The sequence below is a fragment of the Callospermophilus lateralis genome, chromosome 1 (genome assembly GCF_048772815.1).
Source record: "Callospermophilus lateralis isolate mCalLat2 chromosome 1, mCalLat2.hap1, whole genome shotgun sequence".
Taxonomy (NCBI): domain Eukaryota; kingdom Metazoa; phylum Chordata; class Mammalia; order Rodentia; family Sciuridae; genus Callospermophilus; species Callospermophilus lateralis.
This window is the reverse complement of record NC_135305.1, coordinates 169,534,219-169,553,377: the sequence shown is the minus strand read 5'-3', so window position 1 is coordinate 169,553,377 and position 19,159 is coordinate 169,534,219. Positions and strand designations below refer to the sequence as shown.

Sequence of the window (19,159 nt, the reverse complement as noted above, 5' to 3'; positions counted from 1 at the left end):
TGTCTTAGATAACAGTCCTAATGAGAGCCTGGGATGGGGGAGGGGGAAGCGAGGGGGGGGGGGAGAGAAGGAAAATAGAAGAGAGGTAGGGATATTCAGAAGTAAGCAAAACACCTGAGCTGGAACTCTGGGGAACGGATAACTGACATGCAGGTGGCCCCGCCACTCCAAGGAGTGGAAGATTTCCTGGGCAAAACATGTGGAACATCCTAATTCCAAGGCTCCAAAAAAACGGTAAGGAGAAATCTCAGGAGGAAATAAAAATTGCAGAAGGAACACAAAGGGGCAGGGCGCTGGAGCTAGATTAAGGCTGGAGGTACAGAGAGCACCTATCTTTAAGATCCATGCAGACTCTTTTCCCCAGGCAGATGACAAATCAAACACAATATGAATATGAGGGCCATTGCCCAGGGAGTGGCTTCGGTTCTCAGTTCCCCCCAAAGACCACGTGTTACCACCTAAAACTACCAATGGAAATGAAGGTTCTGCGCAGCAAAACATTCAAACCAGTGCTGGGGCCACCGGGCTTCAGCGGGGGGCGGAGGCGGGGAGAGAGGAGGAGTGAGGAGTGTTTACAAACTTGACGTGCACACGCAGCTCGAGTCGCAGGAACCAGGGATTGGAGGGTACTACCTTGAAACCCGGGGCGCTGAGGCTCGCTCGGTCAGACGCCGGACTTCGCGCCCACCTAAGCCATCACCTGCTAAAGACCCGAGGGATCCCACCGTCCAGGCCCTAGGTCTCGGGGCAGCGATGACTCACTCACCACAGCACCCCTCCCCCGCTGCCCAGCCACACTGCGGTCTCCGCCTACCCCCAATCTCCAGGACGCGCTTCGGGCGCAGAGATCCCCGGCGTTTAGCTGGGGTGAGCAGGGGTTCAGCCCCTTCCCCACATCCCAGCGGGCTAGACCTCCTCCCTCCCCGTCTTCAAGCTGGTTTACCCGCTCCCTCGAAAGCCTTCCCTCGTGAGGAGGAGGATGCGACGTCCAGATCTGGAGCTTAAGACCCAAGACCGCAGCGCGCAACGGGGCTGCCGAGCGCCCTGGGTGAGTACTTAAGCCCCCACTTAGAAAAGATGGTGGGGGGAGTGTGGGTGCTCTGGGTGAGAGTAGACACATCATAGACGCAGGTTTAATACCCAAAGGAGCGTACGACGCCACGCCGTGAGCTAGGCGAGCCTGCCCGGGAAAGTTTCTGCGTCATACGCGCGTGGCAGGAACGCACGTCGCTTAGGAAAGTCAAGGATCATTCTGGCTGGGGCCAGAAGCGTACATCGGGTCCTCGGATGCGTGGGAAGAGGGAGAGGATGCCCTATAGACCTAGTGGAGGGTAATGGGCTGGGGGGTGGGGGTCGGAAAGCCAGGGGGGCCGGGTACAAACTTGGATCCCCTGCCAAGTGCGTATCTGGCAGCTCCGGGAGGTGGTAGCCCCGTCCAGCCTACCCTAGGGAAACCTGCCCCGAGGATCCCTTCTGCCTACACTCCCAGGGAACCACCACGGGTTCCAGAAGAACCAAAATCACGTCCGGGCAGTCTCTCTAAGCTCTGTCCCAATAATTCCTGCGTCTTGGGCCACCCCGCCAGCAGGGTGCAGAGTCGGACTGCGCTGCACCCCCACTCACGGCTTCCACCCTAAATCGCAGAGTTGGAAGCAGGCTCCGCCCTCTCCCCCGCCCTCAGAGCCTTTGGCCCGCCCTTCCGTTCCTGGGACGCGACCTGCTCCCTGTCATTCCGGTTCAGTTTTAGGATTCTTTGCGCTTGATAAAAGGTCCCGGGAGAAGGCTGAGAATCCAGATTACTCGCCTCAGTCCCCCAAACACTGAGAAGGAATTCCCAGTACCCGTGGCTGGGAATTGTCAATCCACAATCCCGACCCAGGACGCGCCAATGAGGAGTCGGGTCCGCCCTGCGCTCAGCTGCTCCGCTCGCGGGCAGCCAAGTTGGTTGCAACAAACCACAACTCCAGCAACTTTCTTCGAGTTTGGAAACCGACTTCCAGGCCGCCCTGCAGCAGCGTTGGGCAACGCACAGCTGAGCCGACTCTGGTCCCCAGAAAGCCCCCTAAACATCCACCAGCCTCTCGGGGCGGGTGCGTGCGATCCTTGGGAGTGTACGTGCACGCAGAGCTAGCAGCCCCCAGGCCCCAGGGACCCAGACGAGTTTCTGGCTGATATTGAAGGCCAGAGTGGAGACTCGGTGCAGGGAGCGTCTCCGGGCCTGGAGAGCAATTAAGTCTTAAAGAAGCAGGCGACGAGGCGGGAGGGCAGGGCAGGGGGCACGCGCCCACTTACCATTCCCGAGCAGAGACTGATGACCGCCGCGTGCTCGGGCTTGGTATTGACATGGCCTTTGTAGAAACAGTGCTTGAGTTCTGCTTCCTCTTCGGAATAAAACTGGGTCTGGTTCACCCCGGGCGCCCCGAGGAGGGTGACAGTGAACTGTGGAGCGATAAATCCGGCATGGGCGGTGAGATTAAATAGAAACTGCTGGCCGAAGGCGGAGAGGCGGTAATGCGCCTGGGAGGAGGTAGAGGAGGAAGAGGAGGAGGCGAAGGCAGGCCAGGGGTCAGAGGCAGAGTTAATGCTCCGTCGCCTTCTTTTGAAGTGCACGTTCGCTGGAAAGGGTTCTCCGAGAGCGTTCACTCGGATGGGAGAGGCGATTTCGTATTCGCTCAGGGTCTCTAATAATTTTACTGCAAAGAGAAGCAGAGGTATATGAGCCAATAGTTCATTTCCCCCAAGTTTTCATTTTAAAACGAAGATGGGGACTTTGTCCGGACTTATTTTCTAGACCATTTGACTCGACCCGTTCACCCTTTATCATTGGGCAAATATTTGCTGAGCACCTTCTATGTAACAGTAATAGTCAAGAGCAATGCTGGGCGCAGAGGATACAACCACTGGAAGTCAGACAATGAACGAGTCAAGATACATAAGATAATTTCAGATCTTTGATGAATGCCTTGAATAAAATAAAACGTGCGCTATCTGGTGGCCCCAGTTACTTAGTAACTTTAATTTGAGGCGTGGGTTAGGGAAGGTGAAAGATCAGGCTAGAAGCAAGGGGGGGGGTAACTAAATTAAAGTGTGTCCCTAACAATTGGCTGGGGGATGACCCAAAGAAGGAGAGGTTCCAAAGCGGGAGGTAATTCTTTCTAGGAAAAGGAGAGGCCTCCGCTGCGGGGTGCCCCCGCCCGGGAGCGAGTTCAGGGAAGCGGCGACCAGGCCAAAGGGGGTCCCAGGGGCCAGAGCCTCGTTTACCTTGCCTCGGGTGCAGCCTGTCCTTGCGCACGGCCGCCGCGGCGTCTGGGCTCCCCATCTCGGCCAGGTCCCGCACCAGGAGCGTTAGCAGTGTGGCCCAGGATACAAACTGCATGGTGCTCCCCACCCCTCCCCCCTGCCCCCACCCCCTCCCTCCTGCCCGCCTAGGCTGCGGCGGCGACGCGAGGCAGCAGCCGTGGAGAGCGCGCGGAGCCCGGCGCGGCCGCCAACTTTTGACTTTAGGAGTCGCTGAGGTCGTGCGGTGAGGGTCCCGTCTGCGCTCGGCTGAGCAACGCTGCCGCCTGCCGAGAGCTGAGCCGCTCGGGCCGCAGGAGGAGCCGGAGGAGCAGGAGAAGGAGGAGGAGGACTGGGGCTCGGCTGCTCGGCCGCATAATGTCCAGCGAGCGGGCGCGGAACGTGCGCTCCGAGGCGCTAGGCGCCCTGTGCTGGCGCGGATAGCCGAGCGGCTTCTTGAATGGGGGCCGGGGGCGGGGGCCGGGTCCTCCGCCGCTCAAATACCCCCGTGCACGCCTCTAGGAGGAGCAGAGGGGAGGAGGAAGCCAGGCGAGCGCGGCCCGCCTCCTTCCAGACCGTGTCCCCTCCTCGGCCCGTGCGCGACTTGCAGCCAGAGAGAGAGAGAGAGAGAGAGAGAGAGAGAGAGAGAGAGAGAGAGAGAGAGAGAGAGAGAGAAAAGAAGGAGGAGGAGGAGGAGGAGGAAAGAGAGAGAGACCCCTCAGGCCACAACAGAGGCGCCAGCCGCGCTTGGCCGGTCGATCGCGGTCAGCGCCACCTCCCTGAGATGGTTTTCTGAGACTCCCTGCCCTGGGGAGCAGGAGCAGAGAAAGTTCTCTCCCTTTCCAGACGCGCAGCACCGCCCCCCACCCCCAGGCCCCCCGCTCCCGCCTCACCCCGGGTCTCCTTCCTTCTCTTTACCTCCCGGTCCTCCTAGAGACTCTCGGGACTCAGACTCTCTCCGGTGCCCCCACCGCTGGCCTCTTTCTCCCCTTACCACTGCGCCCCTATTTGCCGTTATTTCCCCCTTTCCTCTCTCTCTCCTGTCCCCGTCTCTCTCCACCAGTCCTCTTTTTTTTGGTGTTTCTTATAAGTGAAAGTAACCCAGCGCAGGGTGCCTTGGCGTCCTACGTCTGCTCACTCGCGCCGGGATCTGGCACCTGAGCTCCTCTCTCGATTTAATCGCCCCAAGTCAAGAGTTTAAAGACAGGGTTCTCACTCCTGCAAATCGAACCCTGTTTCCAACCCGTGGTCCCTGGAAAGTTTCGCAACATTTTGAAACTGCTTTCTCCCAACTTCTGCCCTTATCCCGAGAGGGTCTGTAGGTTCCTGTGGGTCCCCAGCCCAAAAAAGGTTAGGAACGGCTCCGGGCAGCGAAAAGGGGCGGAGACTTTGGCGCCCCTAACTACCCTGGGGTTTAGAGAGGGGAGGAGAGAGGGAGGGACGCAGTGCGAAGTTGTGGATCCCTAGGGGAAGTACCAGTAGCTAGAGGGATTTCTCATTCACTTCCGTTGGCTTTGGGCAGAGATGCTTGGAGCCGCTCAGAGCAGACTCTTCCAGCTCAGCTCCCTTCGACTGAGGATGCATATTTGAAAGTCAGAACTTACGCCAAAGCGGGTGGGAATGGCGGGGGGTGAGGGGGGGTGGGGGTGAGGGGGGGAGGGGCAAGGAAGAGAAGAGAACTTTTAATCCTGGGTGGTTCAAAAGCTCTCAGGGAGAGAGGATGTGCTGATTTCAAGAGAAAGGAAATGGCAATTTCAGTAAAAGATATGATATAAATAGATGATACTTAAATATATATTTAAAACATAAATGTGTATATAATGTGTGTGTGTGTGTGTGTGTGTATGTTTGCCCAAGTGTCCTAGAACCAGGGTTCTCTGTTGTTTGGTAGTCTACCACTCAGGACTGAAAACCAAAGATTTGGCACCAAAGAGCAATATGCTAGAAGCACTCACAATTCTAGAAATATTCCTGTGTGCATTTGTCCAGGTAGAGAGGAAAATGACTTGGCAAGATTGGAATTTCCTAAATAAGTTACTAATCCAAATCCGTTACTGTGGCCACGGTGTGGTTGTATTACTGGAATTTCATAATGGGTATATACTACATAAAGTTGGTAAAGTACCTGTCATGCACAATCTGAGATTTTTAAGGATGGAGTTTTTTTTTCCCTTTCCACATTTCTTATCGGTATGTTATAGTTGTATAATGATGAGATTTGTTGTTAGGAATGCACCCAGTTTAACAATGTAATTGGGCTCTCCCCAGCCCTCCCACCAACCGTCCACCCCTCCTAGCCCCTGGTCCCTCTCTTCTACTGATCTCCCTTTGATTTTCATGAGTTCCCTGCCCCCACCTTTCTTTTCCTTTTTCCTCTCTAGCTTTCACATATGACCCTTGACCTTCTCAGTTGGGCTTATTTGGCTTAATATGATGGTCTTAAGTTCCATTCATTTTCCTGCCAATGACATAATTTCATTTTTCTTTATGACTGAATAAACTCGATTGTATATATATACCGCATTTTCTTCATCCGTTCATCCGTTGATGGACAGATACCCAGGCTGATTCCATAGTTTGGCTATTGTGAATTGTGCTGTTATAAACATGGTGTCCATGTGTCACTGTAGTATAATGGCTTTAATTCCTTAGGATAAATGCCAGGGAGTGATAGCTGGTCCTAAGGTGGTTCCATGCCTACCCTTTTGAGGAACGGCCATACTGATTTCCAGAGTGGTGGTACTAATTGACAATCCCATCAACAGTGTAGAAGTGATTTAAAGGACTGGCAGTCTTGATTGTTTAAAACAATTTACGGAAGTGTACTTCTGATATGTCATCTTTCTTTCATTATGTGATAAAATTCCTCAGGGCCTGGGACTTGCTAAGGGTTCAGCATGGAACAGAAAAATATCAAGAAATCAATCTATGAGCTGATTCCAGCAAAAACTATGATAGTACTTTTACTCAAATTACTCAGAAATAGAACACTTTTCAGTATTTTTCCATTGGATGATTTCCCTCTCTTTCAAGTCAAACCACTCCTGATGAACAGAACCGAAGAGGGTATAAATTTTACATGTAGCAACCGATTTCTCGAACCATCTCCTGTGCTTCTTTTCTGATACAACACAGTCTTATCCACAAAAGCTGAAGGGGGAGGAGATATCAAGTATCTCCTGGAGACCACCCGAGGTGATGGAGACCCTGGACTTCTGCATTTCACGTCCTCCTTTCCTCGGTGGATTATTGCACCTCTGCATCTGTGCTATAAAGGAGTTTTGTTTTAGTACAAGGGATTGAACCCCAGAGCACTTGCTAAGAGTTTAGCATGGAACAGAAAAATACCAATCTATGAGCTGAACCACTGATGGGGTTCACCCACTGAACCCCATCCCCAGCCCTTTTTTATATTTTATTTAGAGACAGGGTCTTGCTGAGTTGTTTAGCTCCTCCCTAAGTTGCTGAGACTGGCTTTGAACTCAAGATCCTCAGCCTCCCGAGCCACTGGGATAACAGGCATGTGCCACCATGCTTGGACTTTGGAGTCTTAGAGAATCTTAGAAAGAGTTGTTTGGAATGATGAAAGATACTTGAGCTAATTCAGATCAAAACCTTTTGTCTAAGTAGTAATCTTTTATTGAGTTCTTATTGAGTACCAGCCCATGTGCTAATAAACACTGCTTAGTTTTTACAGCCTCTGCACAAGTCAAGCAATGTCAGTCAAATTTCGTTTCACAGGTGACGATAATGACGTCCCAAAAAAGTGAAGTAATTTGACCAGAATACTTGCCTAGTGATAGTGAGGATTTAAATTCTGTTTCAGTGATATGATCCCATTTCATAATTCTTAAAATAATGAATAAATTATTAATCAGAGTTTGCTAGATTTTAGGGGGGACTGGTAGGGGAGAGGGTAGCAAAAATTGTCCAGAGGATTGCCTCGATTTCCTCTTCTATGTATGATTTTTCTTTGACACTTAGACATGTTTGTCTAATGGTGAGGACTTGATGAGAATCATCTCAGATTTTCACTGGTGTTCCATGGTTTTTTTCCTTCAGCACCTAGGAGAGGTCTGACATAGTCGATGCTCAACAAATATTGACCAAATGTGGTCTCTCAATTTTGGTTCGACTGTGCTAAAATGGCTTCTTTACTATGTATATTTTTAAAATCAGTTTGGAGTCTGGTTCTATAAAGGACTACACAGAATAATAGAGTCCAGGAAGGGAAAGTAGATTATTCTTTTTCTTTTGGTATTGGGGATTGAACCCAGGGACACTTAACCACGAGCAACATCCCCAGCCCTATTTTGTATTTTATTTAGAGACAGGGTCTCACTGAGTTGCTTAGGGCCTCACTAAATTGTGGAAGCTGGCTTTGAACTCACGATCCTCCTGCCCCAGCCTCTGTAAGCTGCTGGAATTACAGGCATGCACCATCAAGCTGGGTGGGAAAGTGGATTTTGAAAATAAATGACCCCTCACAAAAGTTTGTTCGCAAAGATGCAGAACTTTGTGGTTACTTGGAATTAACAAAGAGTTTTTAACCCATTTTTTCCCCTCTCCTGGGGCTTTACTGGAATTGAATGTTTTTGTAGGTTAAAGTGGAAGTCGTCTTTGGCTGATTCTTCTTGAAAACTGGGCCCCAGAGGAGTGATAATCGACATCAGTCACTAGCCCGAGATAATCTGGGGGATGGAAATGAAAGAGATGGCATCACAAATGACCCTGTTGGCTGAATACCACTGAAGCAGCAGGAAGGGGCCTGAAGCAAAGCCATCTATTTCCACAGAAAGGGAAAGCCACACCCAAATGATAGAGCAGAGGGGGCCAGTGAATGGCTTCCTGAGCAGTCAGCAGCAGGTGATTTCAGGGAAAAGATAGAGCACCTGACTGTGGAGAGTGAAGTCCCTCAGAGGAACTGAGGGTGGTTGAGCTCTGTGACCTTGGGAATCATCCTCTCTGATCTAGTTTATTCATAGGATGGGAGTAGGGAGAAACGGTGTCTTGTTTGCTGGCCATGTGGGCAAATGACCTTAGTGTTCATTTTTAACTTTTTTTGGAAACCAGTTTTGGTACCAGGGATTAAACTCAGGGCACTCAATCACTAAGCCCCATCCCCAGCCATATTTTGTATTTTATTTAGAGACAGGGTCTCACTGAGTTGCTTAGGGCCTCACTAAGTTGCTGAGGCTGGCTTTGAACTCGGGATCCTCCTGCCTCAGCCCCCGCCCCCCAGCTGCTAGGGTTACAGGCAGGCGTGGCTGCACCCAGCCATACTTTTTTTTAACAGTGTCTTCCTACTACTAACTTCCAGTGGAGTATAATGTTGAGAAATGGTTACAATAATATTAGATTCTCTTTTTTGAGTTCCTACTATGTGCTAATCATTGGTTTCTCTGAGCAATCCTGCCACTTGCTCTCATTTTACTTATGATGAAAATAAGACTTAGCAAAGTTAAATGACTTGCCAAACACCACAGAGCCAGAATGTGAAGAGTTGGGGTCTGCACAGGGATTGGTTCACCCCCAAAGTGTGTGATCTCCATCTTGGAGCAGCCTAAGGAACACAGCCTTTTACCTAATTGTTCTTGGTGGCTCAGCCCTTGCACTTGGCCTGGTAAATATGATCTGTGAGAACGTTCCTCTTTCTTCCAGTGCTAAATCCCAAGTTCTTAAGAGCTTCTCTGGAGCATGCTCAGAACATTGTTGCTCCAGTTGTTCGTGACCAGCTCAGGGCGGATCTGGAAGGGATGCTCCGTGTTAAGCCTTATTTCTTGCTATTCCAGAACACTATCCTCGATTCTATTGCTCAGGCTTCAGAGCCTATATGGGAATCCCACAAATGTTTAATTTGAGACTTTATCCTTAGAGCCTCAAATCCTTATGCCATCTTCTCTAACATCCCGTGAAATGAGATCTTCAGACCTGGGGTTCAACATTAGAACCACCAACAGAACTTGGAAATCCCGGACTTCTGGCTCAAATCCAGACCATGCTCACACTAAAGCCAAATTAGATGGAAACACAGTGTGTCCAAGTGCAGTGTTGTGATTTTCCAACAGTTCAGTTAACCCAGCTATTTACGAGCAATAGGCTCTTGTGGACTCTGGTAAGTCTCACCATATCTGAGACCCATCAGAATGCAGTATGCCCGCCGATCCCAGGACTTTTCCCACTTTGTTGGGTTAGCTGGTGGCATTTGTTAGACTTTAAGAAGCATGAGAGCAATGGATGAGTCTGTCTTCTTTTTAATATTTATTTATCTATTTTGCAGTACTAGGCACTGAACCCAGGGTCTCGCACAGGCCAGGCAAGCGCTCTACCACTGAGCTACATCCTCAGCCCAACTTTATCTTCTGAACTGATATATACCTGTTATAGTTTCGATTTAGATAGAAGCTCATGTGTGATGCAATGCAAGGCTTAGAGCCCCATCCCCAGCCCTATTTTATATTTATTTAGAGACAGGGTCTCACTGAGTTGCTTAGGGCCTCACCGTTGCTAAGGATGGCTTTGAACTCAAGATCCTCCTGCCTCAGTGTCCCCATCCGCTGGGATTACAGGCGTGCACCACCCGTGCCCAGCTCCTCTGCCACACTCTTCCGCCATGATGTTCTGCCTCACCTTGAGCCCTGAGGCATGGAGCCAGGTGTCTGTGACCTGAGGCCTTTGGAACTGTGAGCACCAAAATAAACTTTTCTTTCTCTAGTTGTTCCTATCAGATCTTTTGGTCACAGCAGCCCCCCCCCCCCAAAAAAAAAAGACTAAAACAGTCCCTGTGGCACATGGTGGGTATTTACAAATATTTCTAAATGAGCTAACTATTGCCGCCAGTTTGGTTCTAGTTTTCAGAGGCAGTATTTCTTTCAATTTAGAGAAGTCCCTCTTCACACCCACGTACCTCATTTCTGTTTCTTACAGTGTCATTCCTCTTGGGGAGGCAAGTCCTGCTTTAATCAACATCAACAGGATTCCTTTTTTTCCTGGAACCACACATTTCCAGAGCTCGGCTTTCTCTAGGGGCTGCTTGAGGACCACGGTGACCAGGACCGTGGGAGCATCCTCACCTGCTCAGTACAGCGGGCAGGAGACCTCTTCCTGGGCAGGTTCCACATCCTTTGTGTGTCCTAGAAGGGGAGTCATAGTGGTTCCTGGCCTCCCAGATGCCGGGAAAATGACTAAAGTGGTGACAGCGTTGGCTTGAAGCCTGGTGTGGAGGAAGTGATCTCCGTGGTTGAAGTCAGCAGCCTCACTACCTGCTAGTTAGGAAGGGTGGTCTCTTCCTTCCTCCAGGGCCTGCATGTCCTTGATTGCAAAATGCTTTCCACACTTCTATTTGCTATTGGCCCCTTCATCTTCCTAAAGATTAAAAAAAAAAAATGAAAACAGATTTACTCTCTCTTTCTTACCATCTGCTTAAATGAGCAATTCATATAAGTCCAATTTAGTAATTTTCAAGTAGGTTTTTGTTCCCAGCGGAATCTTTTTAAATAGTTATAACATCATTTCCCTTTGTACATTAAAAAAAAAAAAACGTGTTTTTTTAGGGTAAGCACATTTCATTCAAAAAAGTCATTCAAAAAAAAAAAAAAAATCAAACACCTCTGCCCCATTGATGCCAGATAGGTTTTCTGCTCTAATAATATTGATTGTAATGGGTATTTCCAGGAACGATGGATAATACTGTATTTAATCCTCCTGCCAAACCAAGGAGACAGAGAATGCTACTAGACCCCTTTTCTTCCTCCCTTTGCTTGTTAGTTTTAGACAGACTAGCCCACCTTTTCACTGGAGGAAGTGAGGGTACAAAGGAGATATGTCACTTGGTCCAAGATGCACTGCTAGGTGCTGAATGGAAGGTTCCAGGGCCTGTACTCATTTATGTTTTATTGGGCTTTACCCAGGATAAACTGGGAAGCTTAAGGATGTAGTTTCCAAGAGTAGAAATCCAAAAACATGTGGAATTCAGATATGGGGACGCTGGGATGGACTAGGCCAGAGGGGATGGTTCGGGGACGGGAAATTCAGGGAGTCGGTCACTAATGTGGGATTCTGGACTCAGGCCCACTGGGACTGAGGAGGAGAAGGTCTTTCTGGAAAGGCAGATCACTCACCTGTAAGACTGGCCCTGGGAGCCTCATTCTCCAGTGGCTTCATTGCTGTACCAGTTCTTGGGAACCTCTTTCCCTTGTCTCCAGATCAGCCCCAGGCCCTGTATTGTTTGGATGTGGTCCTTGCTATATAAACACTTGTAAAAATGGCACAGGCTTTGAATTCTTTGGGATGAGCTAATTTGAGGGGCCCTCCTACAAAGAAGCTTTTCAAAGACCTTTTCAAATCATTTTAGCTACTCTACTAGAAACTATGGGAAGGGGCTGAAGGCAGGGAAGAATAGTTTCATTTTCCAAACTAATGTACATAAAATGTGCAAACATGGAGGTGTGTCCCATGTACCAACCTGACCTGGTAATGAGATTATGTGACATCAGATTAATGCTAGTTGGAAATGGTGTAGTCACCAAGCATGGCCTTTGTATTAACTGGCACCAATACCACAAAATAAGTTGCTTCCTGAAATGTAAGCCTAGCAATTAGTGCCTTCTCCAGTCCCTATCAGAGGTTGGCCAAATAATCAGTTTTGCAGTGATTTTTATTCCCCACTCAAAACAGGTCTGACAGTCCATACTGATGGCATTCATGGCAGTGTAACAGGAATAAGTTTCAGCTACCTGGGCTGAACTTACTGGTACGACTTCAGCATGGCAGTAGAGGGTCTGAATTCCGATGACAGGAGGTGACACAAATTCACTTAGCTCATTGATTCTGAACATGAACCTGGCTCTTAGGAACTCTCTGTTTGCTCTGATACCTCCTCCACCAATATGGAAGTTGAAGTAGAGAAGTGGCTTTTTCCCTGATCCAGACTTTCGGCCTTGTGTCCAAGAGCAGCACAGTCCTTAAAAACAGAAACGTGACAAATTCATGACCCTCTCCTCCCCCCGCACTAACATGGTAAAGAGGGAAGGGGACTTTCAAGGGAGAGTAGGTGAATGAAATACTAGGCAAATGTTGAAACAGGGTCAGGAAGCCAGGTGTGGTGGTGCATGACTGTAATCTTAGCAGCTCTGGAGGCTGAGGCAGGAGGATCATGAGTCCAAAGCCAGCCTCAGCAACTTAGTGAGGCCCTAAGCAACTCAGTGAGAACCTGTCTCTAAATAAAATATAAAAAGGGCGGGGGATGTGACTCAGTGGTTGAGCCCCCTTGGGTTTAATCTCCAGTAAGAAATAAAGAGAGAGAGAGAGAGAGAGAGAGAGAGAGAGAGAGAGAGAGAGAGAGAGAAAGGAAGAAAGAAAGAAAGAAAGAAAGAAAGAAAGAAAGAAAGAAAGAAAGAAAGAAAGAAAGAAAGAAAGAAAGAAAGAAATCGGGTACGGCTATATGTTTAGCACATAAACACATCCAAGATGTATTGTTCAGAATCCAAGTCACAGAGCTATTCCTCTAATTGAGTCCAACAGTAGTAAAATTGAAATAAAACAACAATGATGAATTCTCAGCCTGTGCTCGAATATGATGTGCATTTTAAAATGTCTAAAAAGATGGATATACATTCAACTGTGACCCCTGGTCCTCTCTGGGACTGGGAATTATGGAGATCTTTTCTTTCTATATTTTGACTTCCTCATTTCCATACTGTTTATTGCTACACCAAGAATAAATTAATTTTTAATGAGAAAAATAATGTTTTTCTTTTTAAATAAAGAGACAATATATAAAGAAAATATAGAGTGGTATCATTACCCTTAGGGAAAAATATTCTCATAAATATGTATAACCTCACCTTTTTCTGTAACATTCAATATGCACTTCATTATTTGAAAATAACCTTATATATTTTGTGTACATGGGAACAAATGCTGAGAAGAGATTTATGATGGCCATGAGGCTTCTGGGGGAAGCTGGTGACTTAGAAATATAAGCGTTTGACAGATGGTAATCAGGGATCTAAAGCATGAATGGGGAATAAAGCTAAGTAACAGGAAAAACACACACTCACACACACACTCACACACACTCACACACACACACACACACACACACACACACACGTATGTATGTATTTAAGCTTTCCAAGCTCTGACTGTATGAACAGGAAAGATATCTGTGGATTCATTCACTAAATATGTTTATTGAACACCTACTATGTACTTTGCAAGTAGCAGAGTGGGGAAGAAGTGGGGAAGAGGTACACAAAATAAGTAAGTCATAAATAGGTGTAGAATGGTCCTACTGAGTATTGTGAAAGAGATTAAAAGGGAGTCAAGAAAAAGAAGGCAGTGTGTTTGAGAATCCAAAGAAGCCTTGGTCAGTCCACTTCCAGAAATGAGAAAGATAGCTGAGAACAGAACGAGTCTTCACCTTCATGGGAAGGAGTTTGCGTTTCCTTCTAATCCAAGGAGAAGCCTCAGAAGTATTTTAGATAAGGGAATAGAAAATTGCTTTCTGTGGCTCAGATGGGATTTGTCCCTGCTAAGACCTGTTGAGGCTTGGTCTCTGCTGTATTGTTGGGAGGTGCAGTGGATCACGTGAGAACTGCCCTCATGAGGGATTGGGGTAGTTCCCATGAGAGTCAGGTAGTTTCTAAGAGCAGGTTTTTATAAACCCCGTGGGGCTCCCTTGGTTTTCTATACCTCTTGTTCTTGCCATGTGATCTCTTTTGCTTTTGGCCATATTTGATGCTGCATGTGGCTCTCACCAGAAGCTAAACACATGAGGCTGCTACACTCTTGGGGCTTCCAGAACTGTGAAGTAAAGAACTCTTTTCTTTACTGATCACCCAGCCTCAGGTACTTGGTTATAGCTACACACAAGTGTCTAAGACAGTGTTCTTTTTGTGTTTAAAAAGATCTTTCTGGCTGCTGTATGGAGAATGGAGTTAATGGAATATTGCAATTGTCTGGATGAGAAATCTCTGGTGTGTTTTTTTTTTTCTTTTTTGTTCGGTATAAGAGTGCTTAACCACTGAGCCTCATCTTCAGGCCCCACTTTTTTATATTTTTGTTTAGTGACAAGGTCTCTCTGTGTTGCTTAGGGCCTCACTAAATTGCTGAGACTGGCTTTGAACTTGTGATTCTCCTGCCTCGACCTCCCCAGCAGTTGGGATTAGAGACATGTGCCACCAGGCTTGGCTGAAATCAGTGTTTTGAAGTAAGGTGACACATAGGTGTTAGTGGTGCTGCCAAGAATCAGGCACATGCAAATATCTATTCAAGGTAGAATCAACAGGACATGGTGAAGGATGTCATGGCAAGTAATGGGGACATACATCAAGGAGTCCTAAAATTACTATGCAGAAATTGCTCTTTCAAATATATAAATAGCAAGTATCCAGAGAATATGAAAGAACAAACCCCATAGAGAATGGCAAGAAAAATCACCTGGCACGGTGGCCCACGCCTGTCATCCCAGCAGCTCGGGAGGCTGAGGCAGGAGGATCGCGAGTTCAAAGCCAGCCTCAGCAACTCAGTGAGGCCCTAAGCAACTCAGTGAGACCCTGTCTCTAAAGAAAATATAAAAAAGGCTGGGGATGGGGCTCAGTGATAATGCATCCCTGGGTTCAATCACCAGGACCAAAAAGGAAGAAACAAAGGAACAGGAATGCGCGTGCCCTATATGAAGAATATTTCAAAACATTCAAGACCTCTCAGGAGATGTGAGTAAGACTATTGCAAAGGTGCCCCTCTCCCTAAGATGTCTATAAAATGATTAGATTCTCCATACAGTTTTTCCTGTTTATTTTTCTTTTGATTGAGACAAATCAAAGTTTTATTTGAGAAAATCCAAAAGATGTAGACAATGAAGAGAATCTATAAAGAATGCCAGATAATAAAACAGAACAGAAATCCTTCATAATGAATTTGGGCCATACTGGGTTGTAAATGAACAGACAGGCCAACGGAAGAGAATATAAAATCCAGAAAGAGATCTCACAGTAAGGACTTAGCTCTGATAGAGATGGTTTCTCAGTTAGACTAGGAGCACAGATCACTCAATTCTGGGTGCTGAGAGGAACTTGATAGTCACCTGTGAAAACGCAACTCGGCAACTCAGTGAGGCCCTGTCTCTAAATAAAATAGAAAAAAGGACTGGGGATGGGGCTGTGTGGTTAAGCACCCCTGGGTTCAATCACTGGTACAAAAAAAGAAAACAAATAAACAACAACAACAACAAAAACAAACACACACACACATGCAGATAAAGTGGACTCTGTATGTCAGGCTCTTAACCCGTGTGTTGTCCATATCAGATGATCAAGAATTGAATGTAAAAAACTAAACCAAACTTGTCTAGAGGAGACAGCAGGAGTAACAGCTCTGTATTGTGGCATAAGGAAGGCCTCTGAGCATGACTCAGAATCCACAAGCCATTAAAAAAACCCAAAACTTGAAATACTTAACCTAGTTATAAAGCAAATAAAAACAAATTGCACACAACAAGAGACAGCGTGTCTTAGTTCACTTTGTGCTGCTACTCAGAATGCCAGAGAAGGTCATCTGTAACCCCAGGAAGGCTGTGGCTGGCAGTTTTGGAGGGCCAGCACCAGGGAGCTGCATCTAGTGAGGGCCTTCTTCCTGCATCACAACATGGCGAGGGCATGGCATGGTGGAAGGGCAGAGAAGAAAGGGGTGCCAGTACCCCCATCACCAGGGGTCCACCTGCAGTACTGGTGTCAAGTCAACACGCTCTCCCCTCCTGGCTCCGTCACCTCTCCTGAGACCCCACCTCTCAGCATGGTTGCATTGGGGATTAAGTTTCCAACACATGCATTTTTGGGGGGACACCTACAAATCATAGCACATCATACTTACATCAGAATTGAATGAGGAACTCAGAAAAAATATTTTCAGGTCATAACAGGAGAAATCCTTCCTTCCACCTATAAGAAAAAACCTACTATTGATATCTCGCAAGAAAGAAAATAAAAATGTCCAAGACTTTTGGAAAGACACTTCATTTGACTCCTAAAAAGAAAAACTCAGATTGTACCAATCCAAACTCTTCAATTACCAGACACACACAATCTAAAAGTTTGAGGAACACAGTCCATTACTAAGGCTCCAGGGAACTCTTATACATGGCTGTTGCTTGTATCTAAAGGAAATCTGATAAGATCCATCAAAGTTGTGCCGTCATACCCCTCACCTGGCGTTTTACATTTTACATACCGGTTGTGTTTGCTTATGTAGAAAATGACATATACAAAATTCCCCATAGCACTATCACTTCTAATGGCAAGCATCACAAAAAATATAAACGGGGAGGGTCTGAGTGAATGAATCAGGAAAAACCCAGACAAGGAAATGTAGTTCCTCTGTGAAAGGAATGTTTGTGGGGTGGGGGGGCGTGGAAAAAATAGCAGTACATTTCCTCATGTTGCTTCTATATTCTAAAGAAACTCTGAAAGATTATGTAAGAAGCTAAATACAGCAGTTACCCCATGAGGAAGATGAACAACTGGGAAGAGGGGAGGTCTTCCTCTACTAATGTTGTACCTTAGGGATTAATTGGAGTCTTCCAGAAAAATGAAAAGAGTTAATATGTTCCTGTGTGTAGACACATGTAATCACACATGTGTGTGTAAAGCTGTACACATGCTGACTTAGCATAAGGAATGGGCCCAGGTGATCTTGAGAAGTGGAGTCGCAGTGTCTTCCGGCTGAGCTGGAGCCTCAGGCAAGCGGATGTGACAGTTGCAGTGTGAGTCCAGAGTCTGAGAACCAGAGAGCCACAGTGTGGGTCCCATCTAAGTCCAGCAGGCTTGAGACCCAGGGGGAACCACTGTTTCACTTCCAGGACAAAGTACAAGCACCAGCATCCCAGTGTGCAGGCAGGAAGACGGCACCCACTCCGGAAGGGGCTCCGCCATCTTTTTCTTCAGGCCTGACTGGAGGAGGGCACAGGAGGGAGGGAAATCTGATTTACTTAGTCTAATGATTTAAGTATTAATCTCATCCAGATATACCCTCACAGAAATACCCACAATAATGTCGCAGTAAATGTCTGGACACCCTATGGCCCAGTCCAATTGACACCTAAAAATGTCCACAGGCTACCAAAACAGAATAGCCCAGCACCTCCACCCACCCCCCCCCCCCCGGAAAAAAATATCTGCTGTAGACAAGAGAGATGTATTTTCTCATAGTTCTGGAGGTTGGAAGGGCAAGATCAGGGTGTGGACAGGTTGGTGTCCTGAGAGTCCCCTCTGTGTGGCCTGTAACAGGCACCTCGGTGTGATCTCACAGGCCTTTCCAACAGCCTCCCAGGATTAGAGTCCATCTCTTATCTCACTCACTGCTAATCCCCTTTGAAAGGCCCAGTCTCCAAATATAGTCACACTGGAGGTTAGACTTCCACATCGGGACTTTGTCGGGGACACACAGTTCGTGAGGAGTGGAGTCCCAATGTCTTCCCCAGAAAGGGGAAAGGGTGGGAGGCTGAGGGAGCCTTCTTTCTTTACCTTTCTGTATCTCCTGGGTGTGAGGTCACCTCCCAGGAGTTAGATCACAAACTCCCACGTTTTTGCTTCTACCAACTCAGAGGAGATTGGTGCCGATTACTGTAATTGGGAAAAATAGTTTGGTGAGGGGAAAATGTGTTGGGGACATTGGAAACGCTGGGGAGACCCTGTGGAGGAAGGTCAGCCAGAAAGTCAGCTGGTGTTCCCGGAAGAGGCCAGGCTGGACGGCAGGAGAAGGTGGTCTTCTGTGTGCTCCCAGTTCCTGGGAGAGCAGGAGTCCCCAGGGCAGAGCTTCCCACACTTTACTCAGCAGGCCTCAGAATGGCCTGCAGCGCCCCACCCCCAGTTTCTGATTCTGAGGGCCTAAGAATTTGCACTTGGAACAATTGTGTGGGGCCCAGGCATTTGCATGTCTAACACTTTGCAGAGGAGGCAGATGCCCGCCAGTTGGGGGCCCCAGTTGGAGATCCTGGTCTTGGGCAATGCTTCTCTGTTCTAGCCCCATAACAGCACAGCCTCGGAAGGCTGGAGGGGGGTGCTATTACCAGGGAGCTCCTTCAGAACAGACCCAGAGAGGCAGAATCTCTGCAGAGGGGGCCTGGGCACTAGAGGTTTCAAATCACCTCCCCAGGTGACTCTAATGTGCAGCTAGGGAAGAGGGCTTCTGACCAGGGCAAGGACTCCAGAGAAACAAGAGAAGGCCCAGAACTAAGGCCTAAGGACAGACTGAGCCTTTCAAATGCTGGGCAGGCATGGGGGGGACCAACCATGTGGTTGAGAAGTGAGGAGAGGAAACTGGTGGCAGGACGCACACCTATCATCCTAGCTGGAGGCTGAGGCAGGAGGATCATGCGTTCAAAGCCAGCCTCAGCAACTTAGCAAGGCCCTAAGTAACTCAGTGAGACCCTGTCTCTAAATAAAATATAAAAAGGGCTAGGGAGGGGGCTCAGTGGGTAAGCATCCCTGAGTTCAATCCCCGGTACCAAAAAAAAAAAAAAAAGAATGAAGAGAGGAAAGAAAGATCAGGCCCAGGACACTTGTGTCATGGGAGCAGTTGTTAGGTGACAGGCTCCATGTTGGGTCCTTGTAATAAAGACAGAAATAAGACCACGCAGCCTTCAAGAGCTCCTCGGAGTTAAGGGGCCCGATGTGCTTTAAGTGTTGGCATGATGTATTTACGGGTGTCCCTGAAATAGCACGTTAGGAACTTAATGCCCAATGCAATAGTTCTGAGAGGCACTTTTTAAAAAATTTGTTCTAATTAGCTACACATGACAGTAGGAAGAAAATGAAGCCGCAGCAAGGTTCTACCTGACGTGGAGAGAGACCAGATACAGAAGTACAGCCCAGGTCCCCCACAA

The 19,159-nt window shown here is 47.8% G+C and overlaps 1 protein-coding gene and 1 long non-coding RNA gene across 7 annotated transcripts in view; one reads left to right on the top strand and one right to left on the bottom strand.

Annotated features, from left to right (window-relative positions):
- Positions 1-3,379, bottom strand: part of Adamts9 (ADAM metallopeptidase with thrombospondin type 1 motif 9) — a 156,340-nt gene extending 152,961 nt beyond the window's left edge. For all 4 annotated transcript variants that reach the window (XM_076868927.1, XM_076869093.1, XM_076869015.1 and 1 more), the window contains exons 1-2: positions 3,262-3,379; positions 2,293-2,693 (exon numbers count right to left, since the gene is read on the bottom strand). In XM_076868927.1, the coding sequence (XP_076725042.1) occupies positions 2,293-2,693; positions 3,262-3,376 (516 nt within the window). In that variant the 5' untranslated portion in view covers positions 3,377-3,379. The remainder of the gene's footprint in view (positions 1-2,292; positions 2,694-3,261) is intronic.
- LOC143409206 (uncharacterized) overlaps positions 599-19,159 on the top strand; it is a 269,471-nt gene continuing 250,910 nt past the window's right edge. For all 3 annotated transcript variants that reach the window (XR_013092641.1, XR_013092625.1, XR_013092628.1), the window contains exon 1: positions 599-1,048. This is a non-coding gene — a long non-coding RNA (uncharacterized LOC143409206). The remainder of the gene's footprint in view (positions 1,049-19,159) is intronic.